This window comes from Diabrotica virgifera, chromosome 8 (assembly GCF_917563875.1).
Source record: "Diabrotica virgifera virgifera chromosome 8, PGI_DIABVI_V3a".
In the NCBI taxonomy this organism is placed as follows: domain Eukaryota; kingdom Metazoa; phylum Arthropoda; class Insecta; order Coleoptera; family Chrysomelidae; genus Diabrotica; species Diabrotica virgifera.
The window spans coordinates 143392950-143420733 of record NC_065450.1 but is presented as its reverse complement, the minus strand read 5'-3'; the positions used below and the strand labels follow the sequence as shown (position 1 = coordinate 143420733).

General features: G+C 31.6%; 1 protein-coding gene across 2 annotated transcripts in view; it reads right to left on the bottom strand.

Moving 5' to 3' along the window:
- Positions 1–1066: 1066 nt before the first annotated feature.
- LOC126890395 (barrier-to-autointegration factor-like) overlaps positions 1067–27784 on the bottom strand; it is a 54056-nt gene continuing 27338 nt past the window's right edge. Inside the window, exons 3-5 of one of the 2 annotated variants that reach the window (XM_050659294.1) lie at positions 26559–26701; positions 21167–21326; positions 1067–3294 (exon numbers count right to left, since the gene is read on the bottom strand). In XM_050659294.1, the coding sequence (XP_050515251.1) occupies positions 3148–3294; positions 21167–21326; positions 26559–26701 (450 nt within the window). In that variant the 3' untranslated portion in view covers positions 1067–3147. Of the gene's footprint in view, positions 3295–21166; positions 21327–26554; positions 26702–27784 lie in introns of those variants that run through there. The other variant, XM_050659295.1, reaches the window with a different exon arrangement.

Below are 27784 nucleotides of genomic sequence, written 5' to 3'. Positions count from 1 at the left end.
AAGTTTTGTATAATTATTAAAATTTATTAAAATGTAGATATTGAACTAGTTGTAAACAGCCCAACACCGAAAGGTACGAATGGGCTTAACTGATTAAATAAATAAAATAAAATCATAATAATAGAAGTATAACGTCTTACGTGCGTACCAAGTACCAAGTACACTCTTTTTTCATTAGGATGTAATTAAGTAAGTGTTAATGTTTTTTATGATTGGCTATAAAATTTTCTATGCATCACGTCAGTAAAGATTCTTTGTCGAACTCGTCTGTTTGGCTCGCTAGGCTCGCTCGGCTCATAATATTAGACTCGTTCGATAAAGAGTCACTTTACTGACTTGGTACATAAATAACTATTACCGACCAGTCGGTGCGTTTTGGTTCGACATCGTCACTCATTTCTTAATGTTTTTTATTCACCTAGTTTTAACTTTTACACTACTCGTCGAACCTTTCTTTGTATCCATCTTTTATATTCCTATTGATTGTTTTGTCTCGTGTTTGTTCAATATTTCCATTTTCTGCAATATTACCTAGTTGTCTGGTAACTTTTCTTTCATATTCACTTTTCTCTTCGTCTGACAGCAGTGTAACAGGTTTAATTATTGTTTTATTATTATTTTTCTGTTAATTTCTAAGAATTGGGAGGTATAACTGCTAAAAAGTGATCTGAGTCTGCATCTGGTCCTCTGTATGTTATTATGTCCTTTATACATTTTTAGTACACATGTTCGATTTGGTTTACGGTTTTTCATCTAGAGATCTTCAAGTTCCTTCGTATATTCTTTTGCGTTAGAAGTATATGGTCATAATGATCATATTTCTTTCGTTTGTGAAATCTGTTAGGAAGTGAATAGTTTCGTGGTTTACTTCATGCAGACTATATTTTCCTCTGGTGAGCACATATATTTCTATTTTCCTATTTTTGCAATAGCAAAGTATGTTTTTACTAGTTTATAATAATTTAACCTTTAAATAAGGGCACCCGGCCATGAGTCATAAAATCATCTTACGGGCGCGGTGTAATCTGTACTCCAACGACAAAAACGCAAAAAAGCCAAAACTAGGTATTTTCAATACATGTATTAAACAAAATAATGTAGGCACATATTTAAAAAATGTCTTAATGTAAAAAATACTACAACAAAAAATTTCGATTCGCAACAAACGTAAGAACAAACACAAAAGCACTTAATTTTCTCTAAAAATAGCCATCTTGGAAAAAAATATGTAGAAAAAAAGTTTTCAAAACGCTGCAAAATGTCTAGCTTTTATTACATTAATTGAGCTGGAATAAGTGTTACCCCCCTTATTAACTTATTTATTTTTAGCACATAAGCAAAACGCTCGGATAGGTCGATTTTTAAAATGATCATAGTATATTATAGCATCAATGTTTCGAACTTTACGTGATCCCTCTTCAGGTGACAGGCATAACTTTGATTTTTTTAAATGGGAAAGTACATCATGTGATACCTCATTTAAAAGCTTTTGAAATGCTGATTACAAAAATGTATAATACAGCCCCTGGACGTGGGTTGGAGGGTAACTTTAAAATCTTAAATAGTAACCCTGATTTTTTTATTCGAGATTTGGATTCCTCATCAAGTTACATTTATTTTAGATATATTTTAGAATTGTTAGAAAAATACGATTTATTAGCGCCATCTATCAATCATTCTAAAAAATGTTTCGAATAAATGTTACTTATGCCCGGTTGCACCAACAGATCTTAAGCTTAATTCCAGAATATCATAAGAATTAATATAATATAATTATAATATATTAGAAAAAGAATACCATAATATAATAGTAGATATAATTGATAATAAGGTAAGAATCTAAAATTATGGTGCAACGTAAATGATACTCAAGGAGGCCCTATCTATAAGTAAAGCTTAGCATTCAGGCATTAGTTTTTCATGAGGAATCCAAAAGAGCAACAAAAAACTGGGGTTCCTGTTTAAGATTTTAGAGTTACCCCCCATCCAACTTCCAAGGTGTGGACTGGGGTCGTGTTTGGTATCATTCGATAAGTTTTTGAAAAATCTTCTACACTTGTTCTTTTGGGTTTCATTTCGAAGTGTATTTCTCGAGATCTTAGACCGTTTCTATAATTTACCTATGGTATGGTTAACAAACGAGGAAATAGTGAAGATGAAATACAACACAGGATCAATAAAGGTAGAAGCATCACTAGATCCCTCAATTCAATTTTATGGGACAAAGATATCAGGAAGGAAACAAAGAAAAGAATATATGAAAGTATAATGACGAGCGCTACAGTCTACGGTGCAGAAGTTTGGGACATAAGTACAAGAAATAAAAAGAAGCTACTTAGTACAGAAATGGACTTCTTGAGGAGAAGTTGTCAGGTTTCCAGATTAGAACATGTAAGAAATGAAACAATTAGAGAACGTATGAAGGTGGAAAAAACTATAATGGACGATATTGAAAAGAGACAGCTGACATGGTTCGGGCACGTTAAAAGAATGAATGAGACTCGCTGGCCGAGAAAAATATTAGAGTGGGTCCCACCGGAGAGAAGAAGAAAGGGACGACCACGGAGAAGCTGGAGGGACAATATTCAGGACGCAATGGATTCGAGGCAATTAGATGAAGATACGTGTTACGATAGAAAAAATTGGAAGCTGGGTATGGAGAGGCGGCGACAGCCGTAGAAATCCATTATATATATATATCACGATAAATGGTTTTTTCCGATTATAGCGCCATCTATCTACAATTCAAAAAAATGTCTTGAATAAAAGTTGCTTACTTTTACGTAAGGAATCCAAATCTGTAATAAAAACTGAGGGTTTCCATTTAAGGTTTTAATGTTATCCCTCCCCACATCCAGGGGTTGGAGTGGGGGATCGTGTTTGGTGTCATTCGATAGATTTTTGAAAATTATTGAACACGTATTTTTCAGTTTTTCGATTTCATGTACAGTTCGCGAAATATTCGACCGTTCCTCTACTTTTGGGACACCCTTTATAATATACAATATACAGTTATAAAATTTGAACTTACAAATATTAATATTACAAAAATAAAAGTCTATACAAAAGATATTGGGAATACAAAATTGGGAATACAATTAAACTAATTGGGAATACAAACAATACACTTCGGTCTGTCATGTACAATTACACAAAATTTGTACAATAATTATAGAGGTAATTCCAACAATCCAATGATCCTTTGGAACTGACTGAGCAAGTTTCTTCCAACCATTTCCTAAAAAGGCCTCGATCCTTTTTCAAAAGTAGGAATTTGCCTAATACAACATAAGCCTGGAAATAAGATTTTTTAATTAGTAGTCAAGAAAGAAGTAATACGATTCCAATCTTTTATTTTTATTGTATTACACGAACATTAACAAAAATCGTATGCACTATAATTATTTTGCGTATTTTGTATGTAGAGTAAATGCATTGTTACTAGGTAAAGTTGGTGAGTTTAATCTTATAAATATACGTACAGACTAAATAGGAGTTAGCAAGGAACAAGCTGAAAATGCGAGAATTATCATAACGAAATCTTTGTTTATTTACGTATTTAAATTCCCAATATGGAAAATTGGTTTTATAAAGAGTTGTTTAGAATTAAAAATTATATTTTAGTGTGCAATTATATCCTTTTTATTTACATATTGTGAACTATAAAGGTACTTTACTCTTGAGCGAAATTCATATTTTTGACATACCTCGAATAAAATTGATAAAAGTTGATATAATTTCATGGTTGCATTCAAGACTATAGACCATGCAAATCTTGTTATGAAGAATAAGTTATAAAAAAGTAAAAGAGTTGTAAATAAAAATGATATTGGGTAATTATCCGTAATTTGGGAAAAATTTTCAAATATTTTTTTATTAGACGGATATAATTGCATATATTAGAACATAATTTTTAATTCCAAACAACTTTTCATATTAACAATTTTCAATAAGTACTGTGAAAAATAAATGTATATTATTTCTCAGCGAAATTCATATTTTTTGGCATGCCTCATATAATATGGATAAAATTTGACATCTGATGGTTAAATAATTTGTTTCAGACAATGCAGAAACTTTTATGAAGAAAAACTTTTTTCGTAAAATTGAAAATAAAAAAGTTTCCCATAATATATTTATGTGTCATAAATAAATATCATGTACATAATACATATCATTGGGTAGACAGCTCAAATAAAAAAATAGTTAGCTGTCATTTAATATTACATTAACATTAATAAATAAAATTTATTTATTTGACGTTTTAATTTTGTGTTGACGTTTAGTTGCGTCAAACGAAAACAAATAAATATATTTGAAGTAGGATTGTGACGTCACAATGTCGAGTTTGAGGTCGGATATCTCGAAGATGGTTAGAGATATCGAAATGTCGTTTTCAGATTTGGATTCAGAAGGCAAAACTACATGGGGCTCCATTGCTAGATCGGCTCTAAGTATTGCAGAAGTGACAACGCACGAACGAACGAACTAATGAACGAACGAACGAACACACCTTGCGAATTTATAAACGAAAAGTTTTCGTTGAAAATAATATTACAAAATTACTTCATGAAGCTACTGGCACTGTAACAGCCAAAAATTAAAAATAAAATCTGCTGAGCATATTCTACAGGAAGGATACGAAATGTGAGAACTGGATAAAAATTGTATGAGAACCTTTAATAGTGGAGTCAATGAAGGTTTTCACCTCCGATTTCGTTGAACCTCCATCGATTTTCATGAAAATTGGTAAGTATGTAGAGGATACCTCAAGAAACAAAGGTGACATGGTGCCAACTTGCGCTTTTACTCTTGGGGGGGGGGGATGCCACCCCTTCTCGGGGGTGGAAATTATTTTATTAAAAATAATACCACTAATCGATAGAGGAACAAATTATAAGTAAAATTTGTTATATAAAGTAATTCCAATAAATCAATAGTTTTTGAGTTATTACAGATCAAAAGTTTTGATTTTTCCTGAAAAAAATCCATGTTTTAATGCAGTTTTTCATAAATAATTCAAAAACCATAAGTTTCTTCAAAAAAGTTGTTATTACCAAAATCGAAGGTAATATAAAAATAAATAAGCTCCTTATTCGAGGAATCCTTTATTACATCCCAGATAGCACAAGTACGTTTTATGGACATCCAATGGACGTACATATGTGTACATTGGAACGTCCAATGGACGTCCCGCTAAGGTACAATGGACATCCGATGGACGTCCAACGAATGTCCAGAGTTCACAAAATTGGACGTCCATAGAACGTCCGCTACAAACGTACATTGTACGTTGTATTGGAGCTTTCAGTGTACACCTTATGTACATTCAATGTACGTCTTATGGACATTTGTAGGGCACTTTTCAGAAAGCAATCTAGTATCCATAATTTTGTGAATACATAGCAAAAAGCTTTTATAGGAAATAGTTCCTTATAATACTAAACTTATAGATACTTAAAAATATTACACAAAAGACCTTTTTTATTTCTCTTTACTATAACTTCATTATAATAATATATTCTTTATGATAGGAACTAGGAAAATCATTAATGCACGACTGCACTTGCACGATAAACAGAAAAAAACAAATATATCACAGGATGTATTTTCATAAAGACGAGATTCAGATAATGACGCCCTAGGAAGCATGCACATTAAAAGAGGTTTAATCTCTGTTCTGTTTCTGTTCCAAACTATTTTTAGAGTCAGTACCGTTGTTGTATATTACAAGCGCGTTTGCCATTCTGTGAATTATCATAAATAAACCATCCTTCAGTATTCCACAACAATTAACAGCGATAATGCCCTAAAAGTACCTGCCTAATACTACACCTTTCACGACCGATAGCGCGAAGAGCGACAACGTTGTCAAGAAGATTATCATTTAGTTTGTATTGGGACTTAATATAATAGTCGCGTTTTGTGTAAAATATCCATGGACCACAAATGGATGTCCAATGTACGTTGAAATCAAACGTCCAATGGCTATTCAAGCTTAAATAACAGGAAAACGATGCACTTTGTTAAATATAGATACTAAACATTTTAATAAAGTACTTAAAGGTAACTATCAAAAAGCTATATAAGAAGTCGATAGCATCAAAATTAAGCAAGTTATGATGGAAATAAGAGGACCCTTTCAGATTTTTTAGGGAAGAATGAAAAATGAAACATACGTCATTTCCACAAAAATTAAAATTTATAGTAACCCATTTAAAACTTTATTTATTTTAACATGAGTAATAACTTCAACAATTTTGACCGGTTTAGAATGCATATTTTTGAAAAAAAAATACGATTAAAAAAATTAGAATTTTTCAAATTTTCGTGAGTTTCATTTTCATTTGATAATAACTCCAAAAATACTCGATATACTTAAAAAATGGTAGAGAACAAAATTTTAGTTTTAACTTTATTTAAGCTTTTTCTTTAATTTAGTGTTATGTTATTTAGTGATTATGTTTAATACAGTGTTATAGACCTTTTACTTAGCTTTGTAATGGTTTTTTGATAAATCTCGTTTTTTAAAAGTTAACGGAGCTATTTAAAAAAAAACTAATAACATTTTCTTTGAAAGAATTTTATAGCGGAGATTTTGTATGTATACAGGTTGTGGGAAGTCCAATTAGTCGTTTGTTGTAGGAGATACGAAAAAAGTTTATTTAGGTGAGATTGGGGCATAGATAATATCAGAATTTAAATATATTTCCAAATATACAGGGTCACCCATATTGACAGGGTGAAACAAAATTTTCTTTTGTTTAATGGAACACCCTGTATATTTTTACATTTTTGGATTCTCCTCTATGTTTTATTTCTTAAAATATCAGGTTTTGTGATGTTATACGAAGTAGTTTAAAAGATAATTACGTTTTTTTTTCAAATTTCTTAGCAATATTTACCCCCTCTATAATTGTAGTGATTTGACATCAGAAAATCAATTTATGTTCAAGTGATTTTTAATATAGTCTATTATTGTTAAAAATTATTAATCTAGCAAAACGTTTAATTTTAGCTAGTACAGGGTTGGTCGAAACTGAATGAGTGTTTTCTCAAAGTTTGAGAGTATGAGTTTTCTCAAACGGAGCAGCCTGTAATGCCTGTAATGAGCATTGTAATGAAATGCTATTGTATGGCACTTTATTATTTCCCACCCTGCCAGCGAGAACTGAATATATTTTTAAAATCATTAACTTTATGTCTTTAATTATTTTAAATATTGTAAACGATTAAAAAACAATCAAATTAAATTGAAATGAATAACCAGTGTATATCTTCCACATTTACTTTATATTTAACGTAGTCTGTACCATAACATTGCACAGATTGTTATCCCTGTATAGCAACGATATACCATGAATGTGAATTCATACTTGAGAAATGTCCTATATCCAGTCTCACAAAAAAAAGGGATTTCTCAAACATAATATATATGCAGACAAAATCAGCCAAAGTGATTTGCGATATCTAATTAAAGGCCGTACCAAGTTGGTTTTGTTGAATATAGCATGAAAGCACGACGATACTTTAGTGATAAGCGTATTTTTCGTAGTAGCTATAGTATGTTGTTTTATATTATGTATTACCTATATTAAATTAGTTTTAGTACATTTCGTTTATCTAAAAAATGTAAAACAAACAAAAATTCTGTTTTTCTTGTAGTTGTTTTTTTCGTATAGATATTGTTTTATATTGCAGTAAATTGAATTTAGTTTTAGTATGTTCTGTTTGTTTGTAGAACTATATTTAATTAGATTTGCTTTAATTACTAAAATAAATAAATTTTCAATTATATTTTATATATTTGTGGAAAAGGAAACCTAGCATTAGCGGCCACATTTCTATAACGGCCAATTGTTTTCTATTTTTAGTGGCCGTTATTGTCAGGTTTTACTGTACCAATAATGTTTTATTAAATTATGAAATATTATTTAAATAAAAAATTTATAAACTTGATAAAAGAAAGTTTGCTTAGAATTTACTCCTCTATCTAATTATGGGGTTATTTTTAATAAAATAGTGTTCACCCATGAGAAGGGGTAAAATCCACCCCCAGGATAAAAGCGCAAGTTGGTACTACATCATTTTTGTTTCTTGAGGTATCCTCTAACTATTTACCAATTTTCATGAAAATTGATGGAGGTTCAAAGAAATCAGGGGTGAAAACCTTCAGTGACTGCCTTTTTGGAAATATAAAAGAATAATTTTTTTCGTGATTGTCGATTTGCTAATTTTCTAATTTTTGGTTGCTATAAAGTTTGAAAAATTAATAAAAATTATAAATCATGCACATAAAATAAATGTAAAAAAATATTTATTTTACTTAATTAAACGAGATTGCTTGAGCCAGAATGCTGAAATCTGCATTTTTATCATTAAAAAGAAAAGGTGGATTTCACCCCTAAAATGCAGAAAGCGCAACTTGGTGCCATATCACTTTTATTTTTTGAGGTATCCTCTAACTAATCAACAATTTTCATTAAAATCGATGAAGGTTCAAAGAAATCGTGGGTGAAAACATTCAGTGACTACACTTTCAGAAATATAGAAGAATAAGATTTTCGTTCCCAATTTCGTTAATTTTCGGATTTTTGGTTGCTATAAGGAATGAAAAATTAAAAAAAAATGTAATTCATGCACATAAATATAAAAAAATATTTATTTTTCTTAATTAAACGCGATTACTTGTGCCATAATGCGGAAATCTGCATTTTTTACAATTTAAAAAGTAGGGGTATATTGCAACCCTAAAATGCAAAAGCGCAAGTTGATGCTATATAAATTTTATTGCTTGAGGTATCCTCTAACTACTTACCGATTTTCATGAAAATCGATGAAGGTTCAACAAAATAGGAAGTGAAAATTTACAGTGACTGCACTTTCAGAAACTAAAAAATAATTTTTAAAAAAGGGGTGTATTTCACCCCTAAAATGCAAAAAGCGCAAGTTGGCACTATGTCACCTCTGTTCCTTGAGGTATCCTTTAACCACTCACCAATTTTTATGAAAATCGATGGAGGTTCAACGAAATCTGAGGTAATAACTCATATCCACCTTCATTGACTCCACTATAATAGTCAATACACAGAATTATGAGAACGTAGACTATCGAGTGTACTAGTATGTACCTTCAACTAACTTCAAAAATCACAGGAATCAGTATTATATTTTTTTGCTATGGATGCTATACAAAGTGCAACTTGTCTCACTACTTACATACATTCAAAACGAATAATTTCTCATGCAGTGAGAAAAGTCGGCCATTGCAGTGAGAAATATTTTTTCTCACGGGTTCTCCTACGGTTTTCCATATACGATCGCCGTTTGCATGGTAACATGCACAATACAAACACAATTAATGTTGTCAAATAAAATGTGTTGAAGCAAAACTTACCAGCAAATATTTTCTAAACTGTTCGAAAATAACTTTTAATTAGAATTTTAAATAAATAACGTAAGTACCTACATAAATTTTAAAAATATAAAATACCTACATGTATATATAACTTATTTCAATTTATGCATATAATACATACACCTAAAAGCACCTAAATTATTTAATTTTGAAGTTTGAATTCTTGACAAAACTGCATCCATAGAAAAAGTACAGTGTACAACACATGAGAAAATGACATCATTCTCTCTCTCTTCATTTGCGGCACTCGCCTCGTGCTCTGCGCTCGTGAGAAATATGTCTTTTTTCTCACTTGTTGTACAATACGTTATTTTGCATTTTTGAAATTAATGCATGTACAAAATAAACAATTTTGGGACCGTGCAAGTTCGGAAAAGCGACACCGGGATTCATACGGAAACCTTGTATAAATATTTATATAAAATTGAATAAACTTAAAAATGAGCTAGCACACCACACCTATTTTCATTTTAAAACAAACTATCTGTTACGTCATCACGCCCAGATGGATGGCATCACTAGTTTGATATAATATGTATATGCCAAAAAATCATAATTTAAAAATAAAAATTGACCTGTTTTCAAACAATTGTAATAATTGTAATGGCTTGCTACATGTTTCAATTATTGTGATATTCCAGATTCTCTTCCATAGGTATATAAATATATGTTTACACTTTTACATTTTTCATTTGTTACTTTATGTGCAAGTTATTATTCAAAGATCTTGGCATTATAAATCCTGGACTGCATGATCTTGATAGGTTATATCTAATATACCTAGTTGAAAAGGCTAATGGTTTAGAGTTCGGATTTAAAAGCATAGAGAAACGCAAAAAGCGCTTAAAAAGCATAACGATTTTATGAAAAAAAGCATTTTATTATACAAGAAAAGCATGAAAATAAGCATATAATTTTTGACAAACTATTTTTTTATGAAAATGAGCCAATATTACAATTATTTCTAACCTTAGCTTAAGAAGTAGTAAGTAGGACCTATGGTAAATTTAAAAATAAAATAGATAACTGAAACAAAATTGCTTACCCCTAATTTTTATCGACACGCTCTAGACGAAGGAAAATATATTATTTTTGTTTAAAGCATGAAATAACTAAATACTCATTTCAATGTTCCATCATAAAGTTTCGGCGCCTGTCACTCAAAACATTTTTGTAAGTACATATATTGAAGAGCTGTACAAGAAGGCTAAATGACAAGAAGGTAAAAAAATAACAAAGGAAGCACATAGGTATTTTTATAGAGAAGTAATTACATAGGTACTGCATTTACCCAAAAACAGAGTGTCTGAAGTAAATATACAAATCTCAACTATAACAATAATCGCATAAGCAAATAGAATAATAGAACCATAACTTCAGTCCACACACGTTATGCAAAACCATGCAAAAATAATGATATACAATATAATATACAAGAAGAAGAGTACAGGGGAAACAAGAAGTGTAGCATTTTATACATATTGAGATAAACACCAACAAAGGTTTAATTCTTGTGAAATCTAACACATCTATAATAATAAACTAACGCAGCCGATACAGGTGGAAAGAGGCATACGTCAAGGAGACTCATTGAGTCCGTTTTTGTTTAACCTCAACATGGATGAAATTATTTATAAAGTCAAAAACCTGAGTATAGGGTACAGAATGGGTGAAGAAATTATCTCTATTGTATGCTATGCAGATGATGCCATACTTATTGCAGAGAGTGAAGTAGTGAAGATGACCTTCAGAGACTTTTATATCAATTTATTATAACAGCAAGAAACTTCAACATGTTAATATCACCAAATAAAACAAAAAGTATGGTAATCTCTTAAGATCCAATAAGGTACAAGCTGGAAGTGGACAGCAAAATAATACAAAAAGAAAGAAGTATCAGCTACCTGGGAGTGCTAATACACAGTTGTGGAGACACAGAAGCGGAAGTTACCCAGCATGTAAACAAAGCCAACACAATAGCAGGATGTCTTAAACACACTATCTGGCGCAAAATACATCTACGGACAGAAACAAAGACCAATATCTATAAGACAGTAGTTAGGCCAATTATGACTTACACTGCGGAAATAAGACCTGATACCACAAGGACAAAGAGACATGAAAACGTGTGAAATGAAAATAGTCCGAGATATCACAGGAAAATCATTATGGGATAGACAACGTAGCACAGACCTCAGGCAAAGCTGTAATATAGAGAATATAAATGACTGGACACTGAAAAGAAAAAAATAATGGTATAGCCATATAAGTAGAATGGGAGAAGAAAAACTAGTAAAGATAGCACGAGATAGATCACCAAACGGCCGAAGGAGTATAGAAAGGCCACCCAGATAACATGTAAACTTGTGGCAAGTTTGCAAGTGTGATTCTTCTTTGATTTTAAATTGCTGCGTCAAATATGACGAGGCAAGTTTGTGTCAAGCTTGCTGCAATATTGTTATGACAAAGATGATGATTCAAGTTTGTAGCAACTTTGCTGCAAGCGTACAGTTGCAAAGCCACGTCACGCGTGCCATCTATTTCGTTGACATACACGTTACGGTCGGTTCGGTTCAATTTCGTTCGTTACCTTCACTGATGTCACGCCCACGAAAACGAGAGTGTTGCCACCGGTTGTAAATTTCCCTTTCTGCGAGAATTTTCAACATAAAAGGGAAAAAGTTAACTTATAAGGGAATTTTTGCTCCAGTCCAAATTGTAAAATATTTATAAAAATCAAAATATTTGAAAACAATTCGACATATTTTCACAGATTTTTTCAGTAGGAGCATAGGAGGGAGTTTTATCATAAAAGTGGGAATTTTTAAGGTACGTTGAGGGAAAAAGCTTAATCGACAGCTGGCAACACGGGAAAAGTAACCTGCCATCCTGCCAAGCGGTGATAATTTATGGTTAGGTATGTCCTATCCTATATTGATGTTGATATTTTTCTTTGATTTTTTTACAACATTTACCGTACAATTTTCCGAGACTATTACTTTAAATACTAAGCTGAAGCTTGTTTTCTTCAGTTTTTCATAGACCCACCTGCTTGTGGTGATTAGGTACAGATTGGTATTCTTTTTGCTTTGGTGAAATTGAGGTAAGTTTTTTTATGTTTTTCGTAGCTTCTAACTCTAGTTACATACATACTATCTAAAATAAACATATTATAATATATTATTTATAAATAAGTTATAGGTTTATTGTAAAATTCTTACTTTAACTGTTTTTATCTCTTTAAATAGCAAATATTAATTCTGTTCACACAGCAAGACTTTATAACAATTTCTTTTATTTGTTTCAGAGCTGAGACAAAACTGAGCATCGGAATCTGAAACTAGGGGGTTTAATGTAAGTTCCAATAAATATTTTAGACAATAGATTGTATTTTATTTGAGTGATTACGGAATAGACAGTTATATAAAATGGTATTGTATTTCTTATTCACATAGTTTTATTCAAATTGTGGCAAGTATGTCAAAAAAACCTTAAGCAAGTTTGTATGAAGTTTGAAAAAACAAACCTTAGGCAACAAAACAAAAACAAGCCTTCAGCAAGTTTATTATATCAAGTTTGTATCAAGTTTGAAAAAACAAACTTCATGCAAGTTTGTCACACTCCAACTAGGAAGTTTGATTTAAACTTGCTGCAAGCTTGCATAGTTGTCATGGAAAACCTGCAGCAAGCTTTCATGTTTGATGTATCAAACTTGTTACAAGTTTGAAACAAGTTTATATTGCTATCTGGGCATGGAAGAGATCAGAAGATGGAACAGGCGCGAGCCTATTAAGGAAGCAGGAAGAAGAAGAAGGTATCTAAAAACTACTTTGAAGATTATAAGCAGAATTCTAGCAATTATTATTCTATAATTTTAATATAATATTAATCGTGTGGACATAAATGTAGCGTAAATGTAGCGTGTGGACAATCCTCGTTCTTCGCATGGATACAAATTCTTAGAAAATTTATATAGACTGACCTTTCTAGTTATTGTCCTGAATCGATAGGCTAGTCGATAGTCCTCAATATTTGCTACGACCTGGCGAGAAAAGGCACAATTCATGAAAAATTGCCATTCCTTGCTTTTCCCCTGTACCCTTCAAAAAACCAAAACCAGTAAACTAGAAATGACTCAACATGGCGAAAAAAGAGCAGACATTAAATTATTTAAAGCTATAAACGAGTTACGCTTTGGCCAAACGGGCGATTTTTTACGGCGCGATAATTTACAGCGCTCATTGGTTTGACTACCTCCTCAAACCAATGGGCGCCGTAAATTATCGCGCCGTAAAAAATCGCCCGTGTGGCCGAAGCCTTTATAGTTAATAGTGAAAAGGCAACCATGATTAAGTCGAGGAAATAAAACTGACAAAATGGCAAAACCTCGCAATTCTTTCGTCCAGCATTGATTTGTACAATAATTTTGATTTAGGCTCATTTCACCCTCTAGTTAATTTTCTATACTGAGCCGTTGTACGCTTTTGGTTTTTTTAAGGGTAAAAACTACCCCTAATTGTAAAAAATTATAAAATAACATTTTAAACTTTAATTCTGTCAGCATTTCATTTTTATTAGTTACATAATGATTGTTTTATGCTTTATGATATAATATCATAATATTTTAACCCTTACAAGCACCCTTGTTGGAGCTATATATAAAAAATTTACTTATCCTAAAAGAATAATTTCGGCTTGCATCGATTGACATAAAGGTTGAGATTAGGATCTCTCACCCTGTACTTCATATTCTATCTATATCATGTTCAAGAGTGTTGATTATTTTTAGGGGTGTAAACTACCCCTTATTGTCAAAAATTATATACAAACATTGTAAACTTTAATATGGGTAAAATTTGGTTTTTATTAGTTAAATATATTCTAGTTATTGTTTTTTGCTAAAGGATTTAATATCATATCTCAATCCTTAAAAACCACCCTTAATAACATTGCAATTTTCATAAGTAGATAAATTAATAGACCTATACAGAAAAAAAGTAGAATTAAACAATTACAAAAACATTTATTTACACAAAAATACGAATTTACAAATATGTACAAATACAAATAAAAATAGTTTTTTAGTCATTTTCCAGAGGTCTGACTTATAGTCATAGACAGAGGTCCCAGTATACTGAAGTCAGAAGTTATAAAAGCAATACAACAAGCCAAAAACAATAAAGTATCTGGATCAGATCAAATCCCTGTTGAGCTACTTAAACTTTTGGATGAGGAAAACATTACCTACTTGACTACTTTCTTTAACAAAATTTACAACGAAGGAAAAATACCAGATGATTGGTTGGAGTCACTGTTTATAACATTACCAAAGAAAAGCAGGCCCACCAAATGCAGCGATTTTAGACTAATCAGTTTGATGAGTCACACACTTAAGAGAGTTTTACGTATTATACAAAACCGAGTATTCCTTCTGTGCGAAACTAGAATGGATAATAAGCAATTTGGATTTAGAAATGGTCTAGGAACTAGAGAAGCACTATTTTGTATGCGCGTTCTATTACGAAAAAGTTGTGAATTCCGAAAGAACGTTTATGTTTGTTTCATCGACTTCGAGAAGGCATTCGACTGAGTACAACATGATACACTTTTCGATTGCCTGCAGGCAGCAGGACTTGACCACTACGATATAACACTGCTGAAATACTTATATTACAATCAAGTAACCTCTATCCAAATTGGAGACAGTTGTACTGAAAAACTGCCGATAAAACGTGGAGTACGCAAGGTTGTGTTTTATCACCCACCCTTTTTAATCTGTACTCTGAAGAAATCTTTAGGGAGGCTTTGGATGACAGACAAGAGGGAGTAAGGCTAGGCGGAGAAGTAATCAACAATATTAGATACGCTGACGATACAGCCATTCTTGCTGAAAATTTACAAGGTCTTCAGACACTACTAAATATAGTCAGTGAAGCAAGCTATTGGAGAGGCCTTAAAATCAACATTTCAAAAACAAAGTGGATGGCAGTTGGAAAGATTAATATAGATCAAGGTCAGCTTTCTCTTGATAGAGAGGTGTTAGAACGGGTAAATCATTTCAAGTACCTTGGCAGCTGGTTAAATGTAACTTGTGACTCTGTTGAAGAGATAATAACTAGGATCGAAATATCACGGAAGGCTTTTATGACCTGGAAACCAGTTTAATGTAATAGAAACCTGTCGATGAATATTCGAAAGAAGGTGCTGAAATGTTATGTGTGGTATATCCTATTGTATGGTTGTGAGACATGGACGTTAAAAACCACAATGCTATACAAAATAGAAGCATTCGAATTGTGGTGCTATCGACGAATCCTAAAGATATCGTGGGTTTCGCACACTTCCAATGAAGATGTTCTTCAAATGATGAATTCGGAACGTCTGCTCATAAGCATCATAAAGAGGAGAAAAACAAAATACTTCGGCCATATAATTAGAGGACCTAAATACCATTTGCTTCGCCTTATAATACAAGGAAAAGTAGAGGGAAAGAGTTGGATTGGTCAAAAGAAACTTTCATGGCTGCGTAATATTAGACAATGGTGTGGCTGCACAGTAGAAGAATTATTTCGCGCAGCAGCCGATAGAGAGAGATTTCAGGAAATTGTAAACATGATGACGGCCAACGTCTGAATACAGACACTAAGAGTCATTTTCCAGTATACGAACTAGTTCTGTGGTATTATATACATTGAAAATGCTCTATAAGCGAAATATTCGAATTTTTCGAAAAAAAAAATCTTTATTTTTGGCGATAAAATTTTTTTCAAAAATGATTTTGTAGGATTTTTGAAGAGCTATAAGACTACAGTCGGAACAATGAAAGAATACCCATGAACGAACATATAAAACACGCTGTATTTTCCTGTCACCATGTCACAAAGAAAATTGTCCAGTGCAAGTACATGTAACAATAATTATTACAATAATTAAAAATACCCATCAAGTTTTATTCTACAGCTTTTGCGTTTTTCTCTAAACTACTTAACTGTGACATGTTCAGTTTTGCATTTACACGCCTCATATAAAACCTGCTGTATTTTCCTGTCACCGTGTCACAAAGAAAATTGTCCAGTGCAAGTACATGCAACAATAATTTTTACATGTACTTGCGCTTTGCGCTGGCCAATTTTTTGTGTGACACGGTGACAGGAAAATACAGCGTGTTTTATATTTCATTCATGGGTATTCTTTCATTTTTCCTGCGTATGTTAATTGAATTCCCTAAGATCCCTTAGCTTTTAATTGGGGTGGGCTTAAAGGGCTCGATAAGGGGGTGTTTGCTCTTAAATAGAGGTTTTAAACAGCTATATTTAGCTAACTATTCACTATAATGAAAATCTATGCACAAGGAAATGTAGTTATGAAAAAAGTTACAATTTTGTAATACATCATTTTTTTCGTATCTCTAGTACTTTCGAAGATATTTCGAAGAAATACGAAATTGCAAAAAATCTATTTTTTTTAAACTCCAATTTTTCTAAAATTGTCCACTTTAAATGGGTCAAACTTCTTGGGTGAATTGATAATACAAATATAAAAAAGGAATTACAGAAAGGTGAAGACCAATTTTTAATTAGGAGGGTAGTTAGGGGGTTGTTTTCACTGATTTTTTTATAAATAAAAGCAGGGACCGACTTTTTTGATCATAAGTCTCTCAATTTTTATGCTAGAAACTTTTTGTTTTTCTATTTTGAAAGGCCTAATTGTATCCCTGAAAAAGATTATTTAAGTTTTTCTCGAAACATGCAAAGTTTTCCCGTTATTTGGCTTTGAATATTTCAAACTATACAGTTGACGAAAAAAGCTAACTTTTAACATGCCGTATCTCAGTTAGTATTGGTCGGAAAAATATTATAGAAAAATAATTTGGTTTGTGTTACTAGAAGACACAATTTCTATACAGTTTTTTGATTAAATGCATATTTTTCGAGTTATTCTCAAATAAAAAATTTCTGTAAACAATTGGATTTTTTCGTCGAAAAACTGTTATTTTCAACCGCGAAAACTCGAAAAATTTAAAACACAATTTTTTCTTAGAATTACGTTTTACATCGATTTACATGGTTAAAATTTAATAAAAAATTCCCACCCCCGAGATGGGATGGCAACCACCCCCAAGGTTTTAGCGTACAGCGGCATAGAAAATGATCCTTGGACTATTCCCTACTTTCTGTGAAAATTTTAAGTAAATCCATGCTGGACGAAAAAATTGCGAGCCAAAATGCTTCATTTCCTCGACTATAATAAGAATTGTTGGTTTAATTATAGGCGAGCGGGAGATATCCCTAAAATGACCAGGTACTGACCACGGAGAGCTGAATGGCTAATTTTATTTATACTTTATATTTTTGAAGGTGCTGAAAACGAGAATGAGGTTTATTTTGAATTTTATGTGGGGGAACATTGTCAAAATCGCAATTTTAACCTAAAAACAAAAAAAAAGAAATCACGTTTTTCTGCGTTTACCTCGCTACAACTCTGTTCCCTTCTAATATTTTTTGCTGAAATTTTTAAAGTATATATTTCTCACTTGTCTTAAGAGAACGGTACTTACTTCAAGCTTTCAGTCTTATTCTAATAAAAGTTATGAATTTTTTAAAGTGAAAGGTGCAGATTTCTGAATTGCAAAATTCAATCGCAAAAATTGAGCGACGAAGTTTGAAATTTGGCTTTTTAATCACGTGTATGTTAAAGTATAGAGTACAAAGAAGTTTTTTGAAAAGATTTAGATCAAATGTTTTATAGAAAAAAAAAATGGTGCAACTTTTATTATATACATTAGAAATCCCCAATATAACGGTTATTTTTCGAGATACTGACTATGGGTGGTGAATGGCTAATTTTGGTCTTAGATTATATTTCTGACGGTACTGAAAACGAAAATGAAATTTATTTTAAATTTTATTTGGGGGAATATTATCAAAATCGCAATTTTACCATAAAAACAAAAAAAAGTGAAATCACGTTTTTTTGCGTTTAACTCGCTACAACTCTGGTCTATTTTAATATTTTTTTCTAAGGTTTGCACAATATAATATGTTGCTCACTTTTTTGAAGACAACGGTATCTGTTTTAAGATTTTAATCTTATTCTAGTAAAAGTTATGAATTTTTTAAAGTACAAGGTGCAGATTCGTGAATTGCAAAGTTTAATCGCAAAAGTTGAGAGGCAAAATTTAAAATTTATCTTATTAATCACGTTTATGTTAAAACATAGATTACAAGGAAGTTTTCCGGAAAGTTTTAGTTACAAATGTTTAATAGAAAAAAAAAAGGCGCAACTTTAATATAGACGTTATACATCCCCGAAATAACACCAATTTTTCGAGATACTGACCATGGGAGGTGAATGGCTAATTTTGGTCTTATTTTATATTTTCGATGGTGCTGACAATGAAAAAGTGGTTTATTCTGAATTTTATGTGAGTGAATATTATCAAAATCGCAATTTTAACCTAAAAATGAAGAAAAAGTGAAGTCACGAATTTTTACGTTTAACTCACTACAACTCTGTTCCATTTTAATATTTTTTTCTAAAATTTCTACAGCATATATTTCTCACGTTTGTGAAGACTATGAAAGTAACTGTAGTCTTTTAGTCTTTTTTTTTTATAAAAGTTATAAATTTTAAAAAATAAAAGGTGCAGATTCGTGAATTGCAGAGTTAAATCGCAAAAATTAAGTGACAAAATTTAAAATGTATCTATTTGATTTCGTTTATGTTAAACCAAGAGTTAAAAGAAGTTTTATGGGGAGTTTTAGGTCTAGATGTGTTATAGAAAAAATATGGTGTAACTTTTAATTTTAAGAAAAACATGGTTTCACTTTTTTTATTTTTAGGGCAAAATTGCGATTTTGACAATGTTCTCCCACCTAAAATTCAAAATAAACTTGATTTTCGTTTTCAGCACCATCAAAAACATAAAGTAAGACCAACATTAGCCATTCACCACCAATGATCAATATCTCGAAAAATTAGCGTTATTTTGAGAATTTATAACGTAGATGTTAAACGTTGCACGTTTTGTTTTCTATAAAACATTTTGATCCAAAACTTTCCAGAAAACTTCTTTGTTCTCATGTTTTATTTTTAAATTTAATTTAAAATCTATATTTCAAATTTTGTCAGTCAAATGTTGCGAATAAATTTTGTAATTCACCAATCTGCACCTTGTACTTTAAAAGATTCATAACTTTACTAGAATAAGACTAAAAGCTTAAAGCAGAAACCATTGTCTTCAAAAATGTGAGCGACATAGTACAAACTTTAGAAAAAAATATTAAAACGGACCAGAGTTGTAGAAAGCTAAACGCAAAAAAAACGTGATTTAATTTTTTTTTTTTTTATTTTTAGGGTACAATTGCAATTTTGACAATATTCCCCCACATAAAATTTAAAATAAATTTCATTTTCGTTTTTGTCACGGTCAAAAACATAATCTAAGACAAAATTAGCCATTCACCACCCATGGTCAGTATCTCGAAAAATAAGCGTTATATGGGGGATTTCTAATGTCGACATTAAAAGTTGCACTATTTTTTTTTTCTATAAAACATTTTGATCTAATTATCAGAAAACTTTTTTGTAATCTCTACTTTAACCTTCGGATGACAAAGGGGGTAAATTTTGACCCCAATGTATGTTTTTATTTAATAACTTCCGAAATATTTTCAATTTTAAACTCATTTTTTATTTGACTTTAATATCATTCTAGATACCCTAATATTTTGTAATAAAAAAATATTCCCTATATTTTACGAAAAAAAAATATTTTCAGAATTTCGGGTCAAAGACGAAGTTTCTTGGCCTTCCATATTTCAATTTCATATTAAGTATATTTCGTCTATTATGTGGAACTGTTTGTAAGAAACATTCCAATATTGAAAAAAAAATGTTTGTTAAACTTGTGGCGACGTAAATTAGTGTATATTTTAAAATTTGTTTAGTTTTATGTTCAGAATAATGATTCCTGTTTTTGTTTAGTTGTAATGAAAATATGTTTTACTAATGTTTATTTATCATTTATTGAAACCATACTAACATTAAAATTACGAATACATTATTTTATTTCTTAAAACAACTTAATTTTTTGTCAATTGTCATTTTTGACTTGGGGTCATTTTTGACCCCCGTTGGTCATTCGTGTAACAAAAAAAGGTTGGTCATCGGAAGGTTAATATAAACGTGATTAGGAAGCTAAATTTTAAACTTCGTTACACAACTTTTGCGATTAAACTTTGCAATGCACCAATCCGTACCTTTTCCTTTGAAAAATTCATAACCTTTATCAGGATAACAATAAAAGCTTGAAATAGGTACCTTTGTCTTCAGAAATGTTAGAGCTATGTACTGTAAAAATTTTAGAAAAAAAATATTAAAATGGAACAGAGTTATAGCGAGGTAAAGGCAAAAAAACGTGATTTGATTTTTCTTTATTTTTAGGTTAAAATTGCGATTTTAACAATGTTCCCCCACATAAAATTCAAAATAAACTTCATTTTCGGTTTCAACAACCTCGAAAATGTAGAGTATGAGAAAAATTAGCCATTCACCCCTCCATATCTCGAAAACTAAGCGCTTTTTTGAGGGTGTCCCGCTCGTGTATTACATAATATATGTACTGATGAAACCCAATAAAGCAACCTGCGTCATAGAAAAAATATGAACGTTTCAACATAAATAATTTCCTTTTGCGTGTACATTATTGTATCAAAATAATAGAATATATAATTTAAATCATCTTACTTTGTCAAATCCGGCATCTACCAAGCGTTTACCATGGACTTTCCCAATCCCTGGTAATTCTGTTACAAGTTTTTCACCCAAAGGCTCTATAACAAAGTTTTCATGTTTGTCGGTGGGTTTGTCAGAAGTCCTCGGAATTTTTGTATTATTAGTATCGAATCTAAAAATAATTTATAGAGATACTAAAAGACTAAAACTATTATACAGTAAGCGTCGCGTAGGCAAAGCGAGAGGTTGTGCGGTCGGTGTGTTGGCGATAAAGTAATTTCGGAATCGAGACCTATCACAATAAAAACACCGGTTTTTAAAAGACCTATCGTTATCGATAATCATTAAAGTTAAAAATTGTACTTTGTGCGAAATAAAAAATAAACTTTAAAGTGTATATAGTAATATTTATATTAGTGCTGAGGATAACATCTAACATTTAATTTTAAATAGCCAGTGGCGGAACAATCCGAAAGGAAACCAATAGAAGGAACGAATACAGTAGCGACGAAGAATTTAAGGATAAAAAATATAAAGAAGATGAATTGTATTTTGAAAAGAGTAACATGACGAGACGAACACCTAATAAAAGCAACGACACAAATGAAGAGATGATAAAAATGATGCGGGAAGTTATGTGGAAAAATGATAAAATGACGGCAGAAATAAGAACCATACGGAAAGACCAAAAGGAAACGATGGAGTATATTAAGGAGCTAAAAGAAGAAAACGAAAAATTGGAAGAAGGTTAAAAAATGGCAAACCAAAGAATAGAACAATTGGAAAAAGATACGACAGAAAACCCGTAAAGGAGTCAGTAGAACACTTCATAGGAAGAAATCTGAAATTACCGGACAAACTGAGAGGTGCCGTGAAGGTTGCAGACCAAATCTTTGTAGCAGAAATGGAAAACCTAACGGATAAGCTAAGTGTACTAAAAAACAAAGGAAAACTGAAGAATCTACAGGGACAAAAGGTGTACATAGAATCAGATTTGACAAGAAAAGAAAGGGAAATACAAGCAAAAATTAGGAAAATGGCAAAAGAAGAAAAGACAAAGGTAGTAATAAGAAGATAGGATATATGAAACTGGAGATTAATGGGAAGGAGTGGAAATGGGACCATAATGATGAGAAAATTCTACAAATTCACAGAAATATCGGGGAAAGGACTCGAAAAAACTAAAGGAAAATAATGAGACCGGATCCACAACAATGACGACCAAGGCAATGAATGGGAAACGCGATAGGGAAAAGATGATGCACAGGTAAACAAGGATGAAAATAAGAAGGGGAAAGCTAGATTGCAGAAAAAATAAGAGATAAAAATGGGAACATAGAATGAGAGAAGCATCAATGGAAAAGAGGAAGAACTGGTAGAAGAAATGATAAAACAAAAAATAGAAATACTAGAAATAACAAAAAAGAAGAGGAAAGGAAAAGGTCTTAAGAAAATACACAAAGGATATTGGTTACTTTGGGTAGGAGCAGATAAAAAAGAGAAAGCAAAAGAAGGAGTCACGATAATAATTGCACCGAATAGACTACAACACATTATAGAAGAAATATATGTTAAACAGAGAATATTATCGGTGAAAATGAAACTGATGGACGAAAAAATATGGACAATAATAACAGCCTACGGAGTAAATGATGATGCAAGAAAGGAAGAGAAAGGTAAATTTTGCGAGGAGCTCCAAATGCAAATTGATAATGGGGAAGAAAACATAATTGTAATGGGAGATCTAAACGGTAGAGTCGGAAACAACAACAGCGGAATAGAGGAGTGCATGGGAAAAGTAGGAGAAGAACTACTAAACAGAAATGGTGAAAGGATAATAGAAATATGTATGTAGAACAAACTAGTTATAACAAATACAGAATTTAAAGATAAAGAAGTACACAAATACACGAGAGTACAAGACAGCAGAAACGAAAAATCAATCATAGATTACTTTTTGGTAAGCAGCAACAAATGGAAAAGAGTACAGGATACGAAAGTGAAAAGAGGCTCAGCGATTGGCAGTGACCACCATCTAGTAATAATGATGAGAATGAGAACAACAGAGGAAAAAGAAGAAAAAAGAAGAGAGGTAGTAAACGAAAAAATAAAAAGTTACAGATTAAAAGAGGAAAGATATAAGAACAAATTCCAAAAAATATTAGATAATACTCTGAAAGGTAGGGCAAAAATACAAATATAGAAGAAAAATGGGAATATCTAAAAACCAGCATAATCAAAGCAGCTGAGGAAACTTGCGGGAAAGCAAAAATAGCAAATAATAACATGAGGGGAACGGAATGGTGGACGGAAGGAATACGAGGGAAAATAAAGAACAAAAAAGACAAATGGAAGAGATACCTAAGCACAAAACACCTGGAAGATTACGAGGCATATAAAGAAAAAAGGAAAGAGGTTAAAATAGCGGTGAAAGCAGGAAAGGAAAGGTCATGGGAGAGATTTGGACAAAAAATGACAAAAAGTTATAGGGAAAACCAAAAACTCTTCTACGGCGCATTAAGAAAAAAGAAAGAGCACACGATGCCGAATATAAAAGAAAAGAATGGAAACGTACTAACAGAAGAAAAACAAATAATGGAAAGATGGAGAGAACATTTCAAAGAGCTAACTCATGCAAACACGGACAACATAACATGAAAGGACTAATGAATGATATCATAAATAGAGCAGAATTACCAAAGGACTGGAAGAAAGACACTATATTACCAATGCACAAAAAGAGAGACAAGAGAAACTGTAATAATTACCGAGGTATCACCATATCAAGTATCCCTGGGAAGGTATTCGCAAGAACAATAGAGCCAAGAATAAAAACCCAAATAGAAGCAACTATGGAAGACACAAAGTGTGGATTCAGGAAGGACAGAAGCACGCAAGACCTAATATTCATGTTAAGACAAAAAAGTGAGAAGGTAATCAAGAAGAATAGAGAGATACATATGTGCTTCATTGACCTGGAAAAGGCGTTTGACAGAATCCGAAAAAAGGATGTATGGAAGACACTAAAAGAAAGGGGAGTCGACAGACACATAATAGAAGTAATAAAGGATATGTACAAAAATAGTACAAATACAGTTTTAGAGAATTTACTACAAGTCGAGGCGTCAAACAGGGATGCGTGCTGAGTTCACCGCTATTCTCAGTGGTACTGGATGAAGCGATAAAGAAAGCCAAGAGAAGAATGAGAAAACTAACATTAGGATACTGGCAAATTAAACGGACTCAACTATCGGAGCTACTTTTTGCAGACGACATGGTATTGATAGCAAAAAACAGACAAGACTTACAGAACAATCTTGAAATCCTAGAAGAAGAACTATCAAACATAAATATGAAAATTAATACAGAGAAAACAAAAACAATGATAATTTCAAATACGAAGAAGACACACGCAATAGAATTAGACGGGAAACAACTAGAGCAAGTGGAACATTTTAAATACCTAGGAGTAATAATCGAATCAAATGGTAAACAAGACATGGAAATAAACGAGAAAATGGGACGAACAGGAAGCTTATTTAACGCAATGAAAACAACATTTTTGGGGAAAAAATAGATACCGGAGAAAGTAAAAACGGCATTCGTTAAATCACTTGTTAGACCAACAATCATGTATAGCAGCTAGACATGGACATTGACGGGGAGACAAAAATCCAGAGTCAATGCTATGGAAATTCTGGAGGTTCCTGAGAAAAATAGCAAACAGAAAGAGGACAGAAAAAATACGAAACGAAACAATTAGACAAAACCTAAAACTAGAACCAGTCAATGAAAAAATAGTGGAGGGATAACTTAGATGGTTCGGGCACGTGTGTAGAATGTCGAACGAGAGGCTTACAAAACGAGTGTTCGAAACGAGAGTGCAGGGGAAAACAAAAGAGGAAGACCAAGAGTTATCTGGGTAGATGAAATCATGAAAGAAGTCGAGAAGGAGGGATTCCTTACTCAGCTCAGCTCCACCAGCCTTACACCTAAAGGTAGAAAGGCTTATGATTAAGTGAGTAAGTAAGTATAATGTTCACTTGGGCTTTGTCACTATGTCTGGTGAAATCTTGAAATCCATTATAAACATAGCGAAAATAGCTCAGTGGTAGAGCTTTTATTGCAGATCGAAAGGACCCCGGTTCAAGGCCGGATGTCTCCTATTTTTCTATTCTTTTTAGTTTACTTTAGTTAGCATTGTCATATTTTGTTGAGTTAATATTATACTAAAAATTCATATTTTGTTAAGTTAATATAATATAAGCTATATTATACCGGGTGTCCTCTTATATTTTCCCCCATTTTAACTGCATAAAACTTCTAAACGGCTCAAGATAGAAATATGCGGTTTTCGCTGAAATGTTTTATTTTAGTAAAAGTTTTGTCTGAATGGACTGAATTTTTTATATCGCTTTCAAATACGAAAAGAAAAATGGCGGATTTTTGAAAAAAACGTTGTTGACTTTTGTTTAATGGAACACCCAGTATATTTTTTTGTAAATTGAAATAAAGTTCATTCACCTATTTAGCGATATAAAGTTTTTCAAAAGCGGTTGTCAAACCAATGAGTAATTAATTTTTAAAATGAGAGGTGCAACGTGGATATCACATACCTAAATAACATAACTAAGCAAATTGATATTATGTTATGTGATTTCCACATTGCATCTCTCATTTTAAAAATTAATTGCTCAGTCATTTGACCACCGATTTTAAAAAAATTACATCGTTGGATAGGAAAATGACCGTTTATTCAAGTTTTTAGGTAAATGACCATTTTTTATCTCGCTTTTAAATAATAAATGGCAAATTTTTGAAAAAAAAAAACGTTGATTTTTTTTATTGAAACACCCAGTATATTTTTTTGTAGCTTAAAAAAACGGTCATTTACCTATCCAGCGATATTAAATTTTTTAAAATCGGTTGTCAAATGACTGAGCAAGTAATTTTTAAAATGAAAGATGCAATGTGGAAATCACATAACATAATATCATTTTGCTTAGTTATGTTATTTAGGTATGTGATATCCACGTTGCACCGCCCATTTTAAAAATTAATTACTCAGTAATTCGACAACCGATTTTGAAAAACTTTATATCGCTGGATAGGTGAATGACTTTTATTTCAATTTACAAAAAAATATACTGGGTGTTCCATTTAAAAAAAAAACAACAACGTTTTTTTTTTAAAATCCGCCATTTTTATTTTCGTATTTGAAAGCGATATAAAAAATTCAATCCGTTCAGAGAAAACTTTTACTAAAATAAAACATTTCATCGAGAACCGCATATTCCTATCTTAATCCGTTTAGAAGTTATAGGCAGTTAAAATGGGGGAAAATATAAGTGGACACCCGGTATAATTAACAATACACCAAGGTCTACTACCTACATATACTTACAAAAATTTGGAACACCACTCATTGAGGCATTCCCAACAAGCCGATGAATCTTTGGAATTAGCTAAACAAGTGCTTTTCAGCCAGTCCCTAAAATGTTCTTCATCCTTTTTCAGAAATAGGAACTGTCCTAATACAGCGTAAGCCTGAAATAAAGTTTTCAAAGTAATACTCAACAAAGAAATAATATAATTCTAATTATTTAGTTTTTACACATTACACAAAGTCGCATGCAGGATAATCATTTTGTGTAGTTTATATGTCAAGTAAATGCATTGTTGCTAATTAAAGTTGGTGAGTTAAAAAAATATTGCGGAATTATTTCATGAATTTCATGACGTTATTAGCATTGTAACAGCGAAAAAATAATTAAACCCTGTTGGTCATGTTTTAAAGGAAGGATAAAAAATGTGAGAACTGGATAGAAATTGTAGTGAACCCTTAATAAAATCGAAACAGTGAGTTACGAGACCTTAGTAATATTTTTTTTTTCATTTTTTAAATAAATTTATTTACAAAATAAACAATTATACTGCTACATTTCTTCTTCCACTAGAGTTAAAACGTAGGCAGGTATGTAATCTATGGTGATCTCTAGAGTTCGGATTTAAAAGCATAAAGAATATTTATTTTACGAAAAAAAGCATTTTATTATACAAAAAAAGCATGAAAATAAGCATATACATTTTGACAAACCATTTTTTTTAAGAAAATATATATAATTATCTCTCGGCTTAGCTTAAGAACTAGTAAAGACCTATTATAAATTTAATAATAAAATAGAATAAACAAAAAAAAAATAGATAACTGAAACAAAAATGCTTTAACCTAATTTTTATCGACACGCTTTAGATGAAGGAAAATATATCATTTTTATCTTATAGGTCTGGATCCCGCGTATGAAAAAAAGTTGATTAATAGCAAGCTGAAAATTTTTAATAGCTTAAGGGTGTCTAGTCGGACAAACTTTGATATATGGGAACACTGAAACAGGGGCAGTTTTAATTGCGGAACAGGTTAAAAATTTGGAACGGTCACACCACGAAAACGGCACATTTATTTTGTAAGACAGAATAGACTAAAACTCTCCGAATAGAGATTAAACTCTCATGCAAAAATCAGACTGCTATTTATCACCTGTCACAATTCCTGTCATTTGACAGATTCTACATGTTCCACTCCTTAAAAGGCCCATTTGTTGACAAATAGCAGTCTGATTTTTGCATGAG